The 13,940-nt window shown below is 37.1% G+C and overlaps 1 protein-coding gene across 1 annotated transcript; it reads right to left on the bottom strand.

Moving 5' to 3' along the window:
- On the bottom strand, positions 1,040-10,743 carry LOC109227333 (probable pectinesterase 53). The gene is made up of 5 exons (XM_019392459.1): positions 10,236-10,743; positions 9,535-9,724; positions 2,233-2,436; positions 1,516-1,751; positions 1,040-1,419 (listed from the first exon to the last, which is right to left on the bottom strand). The coding sequence occupies exons 1-5, from the start codon at positions 10,628-10,630 to the stop codon at positions 1,269-1,271; spliced, it is 1,176 nt and encodes a 391-aa protein (XP_019248004.1). The 5' UTR covers positions 10,631-10,743; the 3' UTR covers positions 1,040-1,268.

The raw sequence follows: 13,940 nt of genomic DNA, 5'->3' as shown, positions 1-13,940 counted from the left end.
CCCTTCCTCCTACTTGGAAGAAGTAAGTACTCGCCTCGGTACTACCCCCCACCCCCCCCTGTTTTCTGTCTTTTCATACAACAATTTGTTGGCAAATTAAAGAATGGCTTCGCTAGTGTTGCTTCTGGAAGCACTAATTGTCAGATCTCATGAGGAAATGAATTTGCAAGGAAGAGATGATGTGTCTCATGAGGAAATGAATTTGCAAGGAAGAGATGATGTGTTGTTTTTCGATGATGGAGAAGCAGGCAACAATAATAGTAACACTAGTTTGGTTTCTGGCAACAAGGATTACTATTACTATTGTGGGTGGGTATTTGAGGCTGAGGATGTTCCTAGCTGGAAGATCATATCTCAGAGTTGTATCTGGCCCTAATAAAGAATCCCAAATACAGACATTTCCAAGTGTATATATGTCAGTTGTTGCTTTATCCTGCTCTAATCATAGTGTCAAATCTAATGTCATTGTCAAGAAATGGAAGTCGGATCCTAGTGTCCAACTTAGTCCATTACTCCCCTGCAGCAAGCATGAAAATAGGGCCAATTTTTATGATATGAATTTGAATGTGATGTTAATTGAAAGGGCAGCCTAAAATAAAAACTAATCCACTACTTATACTAGTCTCCTATGCCTTAAACTTCTCCTTCTCTGCCTTGTGTTCTCTCTTTTTTTTTTCTGTCTTTCATTAATTGTCATTGAGAATTGAGCACAATATGATTGGTTTTGGTTCAGAAGGTTAATATCAAAAACTATATGAGAGAGCGCAAAATTAAGGAGATTATAAAAACTTACAAGCGCAGTAACTAAGCCAAGAAGGCAGCTCGATGGAACAATCAAGCTGCAATTAACACCATTCGAATGACCACGAGTTGTGATTCTGACTAAATGTAACCCCTTCAGAAACAATATGATAACGGCACTTCAAAGAATTAATACTTCAACAACATGTATATCTACAGCAAAAAGGTAAACTTGGAAGAATAACATATATCATACGAATTGCAGGGCAGGGGATACCGTGAGGCTAACATTTTGGAGAAAATAATCAAACTATAAGATGCATCTTTTACAATAAAATGCGGTACATAATGTATTCTTTATTCAAATTAATAAATTTGTCGTTTGCCTAGCAACAACAACATCAACAACGGAGACGATAACGGGTATATGCAATAAGAATGTTCATACGTGATGCACACAATAGAGGTACTGCTACTTAAAATTTATGGTGGATACATATATATAGGATAAGTTAAATTTACTAGTACTAGGGATGTATGAGCCAAGAATTGCCATCAATATAATAGGTGCCAATAAAAGGCATGGCCTCTTCATCGGTAAGTATTCGCGCCCAGGGCACTCTTCCTGTCATGTTGGCTCCTGGTCCACTGCACCTGTATTCTCCGTAGTAAACTCTCCTACATCCAATTTTGACATTGTTTTTTATACTTTGGCAAACCAATTTGAAATTTAAAAGACAAGTACAAAACCAAAAAAAAGGAAAAAAGACTTACGAGTCTCGACTTGTTTTGCCCCAATCGCTCCATCCTAGGGGAAGAACAATCTTGTCCATGTAAGTGTAAGAAAAAATCACTCTGGAATAATCACCCCAGGCTCTTCCCAAATAAACAGAACCAGTCCCTGTTATTGTGCTGTTCTTGAACGAGAATCCACTTAATATTGACGAATTTGTTCGCTTTTGCGCTGTCAGAGACGCTACTTTCTTTGCCACCGAGTTCAAATGGCAGTTCTATTCATAGTAATTAAAAAAATAAAAACAAAATTAATACTACTAAGTTTGTACTCATCGCTACAAAAATCCGGTAAACGTAGACTACACGCGTATTGACTTGAAGTTCTAGATCTGCCTCTGCTAATAATTACTAATAACTTATGATTTAATGAGTAATTCTTCGGCCTCCCTCCCTCCACATCCGATCCCACCAAAAAAGAGTATAATTCGATCACATGCATATCATTCTATGTTTTGAGTGCACATCGTTGTTGTTTTCAAGGATAACTAAACTTATGTTAAGTTTATAGTATGGTTTAGTGTAAATATGAGACGTTCCGTCACTGTTTCATTTACATAACTTCTTTGGAACGGCCTAATTTTTTTTTTTTTTTTTTTTTTGGAACGGCCTAATTAATATCAAGAAAATGTATCTTTCAATAGGTGAGGACAGTGGGGTAATAAAACATGAGAATTGAGGAAATTAAGGTGAACTAACCTCATAGAGGGATCTGCCATAGCCGAAGATGAAATCAACAGAGCCTTGAATGAAGCAATTATTGAAATAGTGGAGTCCCTTGTGATCGTAAAGGGTATCTTGACTCCCGTAGAAACTGCAGTCGTAAAAAGCTGCCTTGTTCCCCGATATTCTCAGAGCCACTGCTTGTTCTCCCACCGACCCTACCACATGGGGTGCTGTATTCTACAAAACCAAAATGCTTGCTCTTGATTACTGCATTGCCAATCTCCTTTAGTGACGTTAATTATATTAATAAAATGCAGTTAATTTTTATTGCGCTACAATTACAAAAACTCAAAATACAGAGGACATATAATTTTGTCAGGGAATCTTTGCACAAATAGCACGTCATATTCATTTTTTATTTTTTCTAGTCATATACTTACATTGTACATTGATTATATATAACTATACACACATAATACATATAATTATATCTTTACCGGCTATTTTTAGTTTAAGCAGTTGGATGGGCGCCTATTTGGGTTAATTCTTCTTTTGTGTATTGTCAATTTATGAACTGCGAACTGCAATTCGCCCTTGTCTTTGATTGAGATACTAATATGTTCAAATGTTAACAATAGTTATATGCTAACGTTGTTTCTTTTTTTGTTTTATCCATTGGAGTGTTGATGATAGGCTATAATTACGTATTTTAGTCGATTATTACACTCAAATTTACTGCACTTTAATTGAGTTTGAGCTTTAATCGCTAGTGTTTTGCACTAATTGTATGTTTTATGCCTTGTAGGAGTGATTCCGAGCTATATAGATGTTATGGAATGAATTCAAGTGATTTGGAGCTTTAAAGTTTGAGTAAAAGTTCAAGGAATTAAGCCGGGATCGTGTTTGGGGGTCAACGGATGATAGTTAGAGCGAACGAAGACTCCAGTAGGCAGATTGTGCACTGTCTAGTAAAATGGACATAACTTTTCTCTCAGAACTCCATTTTGGCTCCACAATATATGGTTGGAAAGCTAACTCAAAGGGCTACAACTTTCATGTTTTACGTTTTTCCAAATTCGGAACAGAACAGGGTGAAAAGTGCGCGCCCAGATGCGCGGCCGCGCTAGTTTTAGCGCGCCCAGAAACAGAAAGTCAGCCAATTAGCACGCCCAGATGCGCGGTCAAATGCGCTGCAGCGCCAGTTAAGCCCGGGAAAAGTGTCCTTTTTCACATTGAAGAAGGTATAATTGTTTGGTCCCAACCCTACTTGGTATATACACATAGGAGAACGTTTTTTAGAGCAATTTTTGACCAAGGAAGAGCACAGAGCCGCCGTGGAGGCCGGGTTTCATCTTTTCTTCCACCAACTTAGTCTTTTTATGTTTCTTTGTATGATTTGTTGTTTTGCTACCATGTCTATGTGGAGCTAAACTTCACGTTCTAGGGTTGTGGTTCTTTCATGACTATTGTTATTCGGATACTGATTTTGATTTCTTAGTTTATCATATTGGTTTATTTATTCAATCCTGCACTTAATTATTTGATTGCTTGATCACCAATTGAATACTATCTAAGAATCTAGAATTGAACTCGAAAGTGGGAATTCTAGATTGCATATAGGATTCAGTAGAGCAAGTTCTTGAACCTGGGCCTCGGGGAACGGATTCGCGGTTAGGATAGACATATACCTAATTGCCTTGCTTGGTTGATTTACAGGAATTATAAATGCATTCTTGTTGATTCTAATTCCATAGACATATAGGAGTTAGGTTAGCTTGAATAGGCGAGTAAGAACTCGACAGATTCTTATGAGCAATATTAACCCTGTCAACCAATAAACTAGATAAATTAGTTAGTCAATTCAATTGAAAAATACAATAGGAATGTTAGATAACCCATAACCCTAGATCGTTTTCATTACATTGATATCATAAAAATCTGCTCTTTCTCTGTCCAAAGTTCATTATTTGTTTTTGTTTATTTTAATTAGTTTAGAATCAAATATTTCTAGGTTTAATTCTTGTTTAGATAATTAGGATAGTCTAATTTAGTTAGTAGTTAATCACAAGTCCTCGTGGGATCAACATCCGACTTTTAGTCACTTTATTACTTGACGACCGCGTATACTTGCGTGTGCGTTTGGTCGCAACAAGTTTTTGGCGCCGTTACCGGGGACTTAGAAATTAACTATTTTTCTATATTGGACTTTTACTTTTATCTTTACAAGTTTTGATTTTTTCTTCTCTTTTTGTAAATATTTTTATTTTTATAACAATTTTGATCGTTCTCTTAGTGTGTTTCTAGTTCTCTTATCATGACATCTGGGGATGAAATATCCGGAGGTAAGGTTATTGATGAAGTAGCATGGTTGACGGAAGACTTTTATGGCCCAAATTTTTGGGCTTGTCATGGCCTGACCTCTTGGAAATCTAAATTTGAATATGGGAGTAAGGGTTGGTATTGGGAAGAATATTCACGATTAAGGGAATATGAGGAACGACGTTGTCTTCTAACAACGTTGGTGAATGATTGGTCTAAGGAGAGAGATGAACTTGCACATAAAATTGATAATTTTTGCTTGGCTCTACATAACTTAGATGCAGATTTGAGCACAAAGGTTGATGCGTGTAACACCCAAAAAATTAATAATGAGTTGTGTGAAGCTGAAAAAAATCTTCTAGACCAAATTGAAGAGCTAAAACGAGAATACCAATCATTAGACCATGTTTCTCTTGAGGATGCCAATGTTGAGAAGAATGCTCTAGAGTCATGTAAGGGAGTAAATAACATTACTTTGGGAGACTTGAGTGTGTGTAAAGATGGGGATGCAAATAGTAGTAAAATTCATGAGTTAGAGCGCATTAGACCTCATTCCAATCATTTTTCCACATTGTATTTAGATAGTAAGATAGTAATCAAGCCATCTGAGCCAATAAAGGGGTCAAAGAGTGAGGAAGAGAGTGCCTATATTCTTGAATTTGTTGTGCCAAAAAGTAAAAATTACATTCCTCATCTAAAGGCCAAGAAGTGTAGAGTGAAAATTTTATTGCTTGGCCTGGTTATCTTTGTAGCCCCACCAAATGAGAATAGCCATAGACTGGATGCCATGTTAGGGATACAATTCATAAGTTCAAGGCGGAGACAAAAAAGTGGTTCACGTCGTGCCGCGACGTTAAATTAGGCGCTTGTTGGGAGGCAACCCAGCTTTACTGCTTTCTTTTTATTTTTAATTTTTTTCTTATTGTATTATTTTTGTAGTGTTGTTTTATTTTGTTGGATTTTGAGCATAGGGAGCAAAGCCACATGAAGAGTGCAAAAGCGAGCATGGGTTTGAAACTGAGCGTGAGGTACCCGCACAAGGGATCATACCAGGGAGAAGTCTGAGTATCCCGTGAGCTGCTAATTCTTCGGCCTTTGGCCTACCAGGGAGTCTCTTTTACCCTCTTGTTATTTTTAGTGTGCATTGAGGACATTGCACAATTTTAAGTGTGGGGTGAGGAGATTGTCTGAGTGATTTTCTGTGCTATATTAGCTTAGTTATAGTACTCGTTCTTAGTGTAGTAATTTTTTTTTTTAAAAAGAAAATTTTTTTTTTTGAAAGATTTGGACTTTTCCCGACGATGGATCTCCTAGACAGTTTTCTTGAGGGATTAAAGTCTAAACAAAAATCCAAAAATATGTCTTTTATTTTCTTTAGGTAGTAATAATCCCCCGTGGTTTTTCTTTGTGCCTCGGTTCTTTTCCATGGGATGTAGTTTGAACCGGGTAGTAGTATTTATTTATATTTTTAGAGTAGATTAGAATTTAGGAAATAAATGGAGAAAGAATGATGAACCTAAGCGCCCTTGACTTGTTTGATAGTAGCATATTTAGGCTATGGCATGTGTAGTATCTTCCCTATGATTTGAAATTATTGATGATGCCTTGCTTAGTTGGATAGCATGTCTTGTGATGCCCATGTCTCGTTTTCTTGACTTATGTTCGCTTTGTGCTTCATGCTTAATATCTCGTGGCTCCGTGGATATTTGCATTTGTTTGAGAGTCGGAATGAGACCGTTCTTAGTAAGTCATGTGCCATGTGTGGTGAGGTTTTTGTATAGTCTATGTATTGTACTTGTGTCTAGAACTTGCCCGGTATGTGAGTTGAAGCGAAATTTTAGGTGATGTTCGGTTTGAAAAGTGACTTTAGGCTTTCTTTGATTTTTTTGAGCTTTATTGCTTATCACAAATAAAATCTATCCCTAGTTAGCCCATTTGAGCCTATAGACTTTTATTTGGCACCNGATTAATATTCTGGGATTCACATATTTATGCAACTTTTCGATGATGCCAAAAAGGGGGAAGATATTGTGCTTTAAAAGAAATTGTGTCTATTTTCTGAACGGTGATGTTTATGACCTAATTAAATCTGGCCCTTAATGATAAGTAAGTGATGATATTTTAGCTGAGTTCCACAGGTTCTATAATCAGTAAAAGCACAGAGTTTGTCATCATCAAAAAGGGGGAATTTGTTGGCCCAAGATCAGTTGAAGTTTTGAAGAATGACAAACGAACTCAGTAAAGGACCAGGTTCATCTAAGGAGACATAGTTGTTGTGGCCCATACACATGAGATGCACGTGAAGAAGATAAGTCCTTGAGATCAAGCAACAATATCTTGATGAATATCTTCTGAACTGATCGAAAAGATTGCATATAGGATAAGGAGTTGAAGTCTCGTTATGAAAAGAGAATTACATCCGGATCAAGAATATAGATTAGGAGTTAGAGTTGTTCTTGGACTCGAATTGTCAAAGGATCCACAATTCGAGTTCTTATCAAACTCTGATTACTAACTCTATAAATATAACGACTGTTCTCTTTTACAGGTGATTGCACATAAGCTGAAGTTAAACCAAATTGAGAGCAAAAGAGCTAGGCGATTGCAAGCAATTTGTGTGTGATACAAGTGTGCAAATCTGAAGCTACAAGAACTAAGTGTGAAGAACCAATTCCATTGTGTCTTTCTTTATTTCTAGTTCAATTGTAGTAGGTGTTTTAACATTGTACCTTTCCAGCTTTCTTAGAAGCAATTGTATTAGGTGCATTGAGTATTCAAGTTAGAGTTAACTTGAAAGTGTCGCAACAGTTGAGGCTGTGTGCTACACTGGGATTAAAGTTAATCCTTAGGTTTACAAAGAGTTTTGTAGATGCTATTTTTGGCTCATTGAAGTTTAGTGGAAGTTTGGGAAAATCCTACTGAGTAGTAGGTCGTGGTTTTTTCACCTTTGAGCCAAGTGTTTTCCACATAAAAATCTCTGTGTTCTTTATTTCTGTATTTTAATTCCGCAAACAGTAGAAGTTAGAACACCTAGAAGAACCAGGTTCTTCTAGTGCGAAAATTAGGTACCACACAAATCACCCCCCCTCTTGTGTGGTATTGACGTCTAAAACATCAAAGGCGTTTTAGGCTGGACTTGGTTCCCTTGATTGAAACAGAAGTTAACAAACTCATCGAAGCTGGCTTTATTCGTGAAGTTAAATACCCAACATGGGTTTCAAGTATTGTCCCTGTAAGGAAGAAAAATGGCCAGATTCGAGTGTGCGTTGACTTTAGGGATCTTTGATAATAGGTTAAATCTAGGTGATTTAGCTATTGTTTATGCTTCCGCTTGATTATATTCCAATGTCATAATATGGTTAATTGATGAAAAATAGGCTCTAATTGTGAATTGTATACATTGCAGGATGAGGAGCTTATGTGATGCTTTCAAGAGGCTATTGGAATGATTTATGAGCAAGAACGACCCCTCGGAGCTGAGTGCGCGCAAGGACGAGACAAAGAAATAGAAGAAATGATGGCCCAGGTGCGCGAGAAGAAGCGCGAACTCATGCGCGAGCTCGTGCGTGTTAGGGGGCTGAGGCAGAATGTTAGAGAAAACGCGCGAAGTTATGCGCAAAGTAGTGCGCGAGCTCGCGCGTTTCCCAGTCCGGAAAAGAATTATTCAGGGGAAAAATTGGAAATCTGGAGAGAAACCCACTTAACCTTGATAAAGTCAAGCTCTCCCAAGGTTAATTTATCAAGTTTTTTATAGGCTAGTGCAAGGTATCAAGAGGCAAGAGGAGGAGGAAGTTTTTGAGAGGAAAACACAAGCACAGAGCCGCCGTGGAGGCCGGGTTTCATCTTTTCTTCCACCAACTTAGTCTTTTTATGTTTCTTTGTATGATTTGTTGTTTTGCTACCATGTCTATGTGGAGCTAAACTTCACGTTCTAGGGTTGTGGTTCTTTCATGACTATTGTTATTCGGATATTGATTTTGATTTCTTAGTTTATCATATTGGTTTATTTATTCAATCCTGCACTTAATTATTTGATTGCTTGATCACCAATTGAATACTATCTACGAATCTAGAGTTGAACTCGAAAGTGGAAATTCTAGATTGCATATAGGATTGAGTAGAGCAAGTTCTTGAACCTGGGCCTCGGGGAACGGATTCGCGGTTAGGATAGACATATACCTAATTGCCTTGCTTGGTTGATTTACAGGAATTATAAATGCGTTCTTGTTGATTCTAATTCCATAGACATATAGGAGTTAGGTTAGCTTGAATAGGCGAGTAAGAACTCGACAGATTCTTATGAGCAATATTAACCCTGTCAACCAATAAACTAGATAAATTAGTTAGTCAATTCAATTGAAGAATACAATAGGAATGTTAGATAACCCATAACCCTAGATCGTTTTCATTACATTGATATCATAAAAATCTGCTCTTTCTCTGTCCAAAGTTCATTATTTGTTTTTGTTTATTTTAATTAGTTTAGAATCAAATATTTTTAGGTTTAATTCTTGTTTAGATAATTAGGATAGTCTAATTTAGTTAATAGTTAATCACAAGTCCTCGTGGGATCGACATCCGACTTTTAGTCACTTTATTACTTGACGACCGCGTATACTTGCGTGTGCGTTTGGCCGCAACAAGTGTTTTGTTTGGCAGTAGAATTTCTTCACCTAGGAACTTGTAAAAAGTAGGTTGGATATTCGAATAAAGTCTCACATTGGTATTTGAAATAATAGAAAAATTACATAAAATATGTTGGAATAATTTTAATAATGTGAGGCATTTTGAAAAAAATCGAGTGGGCTTGACAAAAAACGGACAGTATTTATGAGTATCTTTGGGCCGTGAATCCTACAAAATCCATATGACAAACGAACCTTTGAAAAGTATCATGGACCTATTGTATTGTATGCACAGCGAATATCTTAAATTCATATTCGTGATGGACTATTGGTCTAGTCAACAGCTTTTTACAAAAACAGTACACCGGTAAACAAGAATATAGAGATTTACCTCAAAAATGACGTTAACGGCCACAAAATAATCAGCATCCACAGAAACAGTAGCGCTTTGGAATGTCTTCAATGGCCTGCCGTCGGTTCCAGCGGCCGCAGCTGTGTCATTGCCTGTGATCCTCGGCGGATCGCTGCTATCCCCCAGAAATGTCACAAATGACAAACTTCTTGGAATGTTAATCTTTTCCCTATAATTTTCACTTACGGTCGTCATAATAATATTCTAAAATTTAATCCACGTCACTAATATTCCTTAACGTAATCCCTCCCCCTCCCAAAATTACTGCTTGTAGTAACTAGTAAGTATTTTATATAGTTTTAAATTTGATATTTGCTGAGTGGTTAAAGATATTAGTTACATGGCATATATGGTTTAATAGGTCATAGCAATTTATTTTATTTTTAAGATGGATTTATGTTATATACACTACTAGCGTAAAAGAGTTTTTCACCAACAATATTGTTTTACTACCAGTAACAAATCAGTTACACTTTATTCGTATATATAGTACCACTTCATGCTTATTATAAAAAGTTATTTGCAATATTTAAGTAACAGTTAAAAATTATTTACAGTACTGTGTAAATTCTTTTTCATATTACTAATCCATATTTTAGAGTACGTATCTACTAGCAGTTCAATTATTAACATGTATGATTGTGTAAATATCTGAGTAGGAATTAGCAATAAATACATACCTATAAACTCCAGGTTTGATGTCCAGTATGACCCGACGCTTGTTATAAACAGGAATGCTAGCAAGAGCTTCTTTAATAGTCTTGAAGTTGCCACTTCCGTCTTGACTCACACTGATTATCATTTTGTTCATCTCCGCATTTCTAAGCTTTGGATCCAGACTACTAGCTGGAACTTGTACTTGTTTCCTTTTTCTGACTGATTCTTGCATCCATTTCAAACTTGCTGCTCTCTTTCTGTAGTGCTTCACATTCAAAGATATCCATTGCTCTAACTGCCCAATATTGTCTTTTTCTTGATTTTCAAGTGGGCTACTGCTTTGCAAAGACAAGCTTCTCGAATATGGCAGTTGCCGTACGGCAATGAGAAGCAACAGAATAAGTGCAGCTGATGCCATATTGGATAGCAGCCACTCAGCTTAACTCTACTTGGAACTGCGTGCTAGTGTGCAACAATATATAAAAAATTCTATCCAAAATACTAGAAAAACTAAGCACTATCTTTATGTTTGCATGATCACGTGCATATAAATATTGACACAAAGAAAATACTGTGGTTAGGTGTGTGGCCTAATCTTGAGCTGCATTTACTACATTGACCTTCAGGATACTATATATATTGTAAAAAAAAATCAACTCTGCGATTTAACTGGTTATTACAAGTCCTCACTTTTATTAACCAACTTACGATATCACGCTTGATATGAAAAGTCATCTATTGTTATAAATGAGTTTTCATCCATTATTATATATCAGTTCTATCTGATTGTACGCAGTGGCATAGCCACTCTATCCCGAGGATGGTCAAGCGAACACCCTTCGCTGGACAATTGTGCTGCATGTATAATTTAAATACTATTTTATATTGTATATATTATATATTGAACACCCTTAACATAGTTGAGTGAGGCAATCTAGCGATCTTGGGTATTCCAAGTGAGGAATTGTTCACGGATTTAAATCCTTGTCTAACTATTTTTATTTGCCCATTTTGTTTAGTTAAATGTAACGCACTTTGATTTAAAAAACTTGGTGCACTCATTCATCGAAAAGAATTACTTAACTTCTTTAAAATTTGAATAAATACCCTTGATGAAAAACTGGCTATGCCACTAATTGTACGCAAAATATATATTCTGTGGCACTGAATTTATTCTATATTGTAAAAAAATTAGGAACAAAAGAAGAACGGGAAGTCTAGGGACATTTATATGAAATGAAGTATCCGTAGTGGTAGCATTATAAGCAGTTTAGTGGTCCCAACCCTCTCAAATCTATAAGGATTGGCACTTAGGAGTTGGGTCACGGTTGTGGTGCAAAGCGATGTTTCAATTTAGTGCCAAAAAGTAGGAGAGCCCCATATATCAGTGGGCACCAGAGGGATAAGACTATTGCGCATTGTACCTACCTAACTAGCTGTATCCCAATTGATTTTGTTTGTTTAGATAAATGCAATAGTATATATGGACCGTGTTGCCTTTCGAGTGCTATAGTTTTTTCTCTAAGCACCAAAACATTAACAGAACAAAGGAGATAGAAGTATCTACCCCTTATATTTCAGTCTCCAAGCCTCTCATTTGAGACTGGTAGACTTAAAAGTGGTGATTGAATTAGAAAAACATTTTGCTCTTTGTTTTGTTTTGTGTTAATTAATTTTATTTATGTGGTTATTTGTTATTGTGAGTGTTTAATTTGTTATTGTCTTTGTGAGACAACCTGATCGAATGCTATTCTCTATTCACTATAGGGTACCCACACCTCAAAATAGAGGTGGATTCAGAATTTGAAATTTTAAGGGATCCTACAAAAATAATAAATCCAACGACGGCAAAAATTAATATTATAATAATAATCGAGTTTACTTTTCCAACGACAGCAAAAGTTATTGAGTTCACGTGAACCCATAGATAACACTCTAGATCCACCTTTATCCAGCGAAAATAAATCCAAAATTTAATTTTAGTGGGTTTACTTTTTAAGATTCTTAGCATTAAATTTAGTTATTATACTGTCAAAATCAAAACACGGATTCCAATTTAATATTTATTGAGATTTAATTGATTTTTATGTATAAATTATATTCCGTATCAAATATTATAGGTTCAGTTGAACTCGTAACGTATGTCCGCCCTATCAAGTACGTACAAGTAGAATTTCATAGTGAAGAAGCGAAACATCAAAGACGGATAGTAGGTATAACATATGTTGTAAATTATGTAGTAATTAATTAGTAAAAAAAAAAAAAATAGTGGAGAAGCGGACCTGCAACTTTGGTGGAAGGGCTACTGGACCGAGACCCCATACCGCATATTCAGCAGTGTCTAAATTCTGGCGAAAATGTCACTCAATTTTCCTCTACACAAAATCTTCGCTGGGGAATTAAACTTCCTACCGACAAAATCCCCATTTCACTTGTTAATTGATATCTTCTCCAGCTAGAACTGAGAACAGCCATATTACTCTTCATAGGCCTGACGGCATGGACCAGAGGAGCCCAATATAGTAAAACTGGGCTGTCGATATGTTTTGAGTTAGGGTTTTTACTAGGGTTTTGAGACAGTTACCCACAAAAACAAAAGGGAATTTTTTATAAAGCACTATCTTTTAGCAGTAATTAGCCATCTATAGATACCATTTGCTATATTACGGATAATAGATACCTTTTATGTAGTTATAAGATGTATTTGATGTATTTAAGCTATTGTATTCATGAATACATGTGACGACCCGGCCCGTCGTCACGTGAGTTACCGCCCCGTTTCCCCCATATTTTGTTTCTCTACGTTTCAGTATCGGTATTTGAGGTGATCGGGTAGAACTGGATTGGTTTTAGTTGGAAATGAGGCACTTAGCCTCTTAGAAGGAAGCTTGTTTTGGAAAAGTCAACCGGAAGTTGACTATATAGTTAGAGGGCTCGGATGTGAATTCCGGTGATTTGGTTAGCTTCGGGGGATGATTTGTGACTTAGGAGTGCGATCGGAATTGAATTTGGAGGTCCGGTGTGGAATTAGGCTTGAATTGGCGAAGGTTGAAATTTGGCGAATTCCGGTTGGTAGGTGAGATTTTGATCCGGGGGTCGGAATGGAATTTCGAGAGTTGCAGTAGCTTTGTTAGGTGATTTTGGATGTGCGGGTAAAATTTCAGGTCATTTGGACGTCGTTTGGTTGGGTTTTTGATCGAATGTGAGTTTCGGAAGAATTTGACAAACTTAGGCTTGAATCCATGGTGAATTGATGATTTTTGTGTTGTTGGACGTGTTTTGATGATTGGAACAAGTTCGTATGATATTTTGGGGTAGGTTGGTGTTTTTGGTCGAGGTCCCGGGGGCCTCGGGGTGATTTCGGATGATTTAACGGGAAGTTTGGACTTAAGTTTTGCTGCAGAAAATTCACAGCAGGTGCAGCCCAGATTTGGTCATCGCGTTCGCAGGGGTGAACGCGTTCGCGGAGAGATGGGTTGCCAGTACATCGCGTTCTCGTGGGTGTCATCGCGTTCGCGTAGAAGGGGCCAGGGGCCCTGCCTAAGTGTTCAATGCGTTCGCGAGGGGCTGGACCGCGTTCGCGTAAGAGGAGTGGTTTGTGAAACGCGTTCGCGTGGAGTAGGACGCGTTCGCGTAGTTATAAGTCCTGGAGCATCGCGATCGCGGGTTGGTACCGCGTTCGCGTAGAGTAATTTTTGGTCAAAGTAATTTTCTTCATCGCGAACGCG

Source organism: Nicotiana attenuata, chromosome 1 (assembly GCF_001879085.1).
Source record: "Nicotiana attenuata strain UT chromosome 1, NIATTr2, whole genome shotgun sequence".
Classification (NCBI taxonomy): Eukaryota; Viridiplantae; Streptophyta; class Magnoliopsida; order Solanales; family Solanaceae; genus Nicotiana; species Nicotiana attenuata.
Note: the sequence above shows the minus strand (reverse complement) of the source record. Positions and strands in the feature narration are given on the sequence as shown.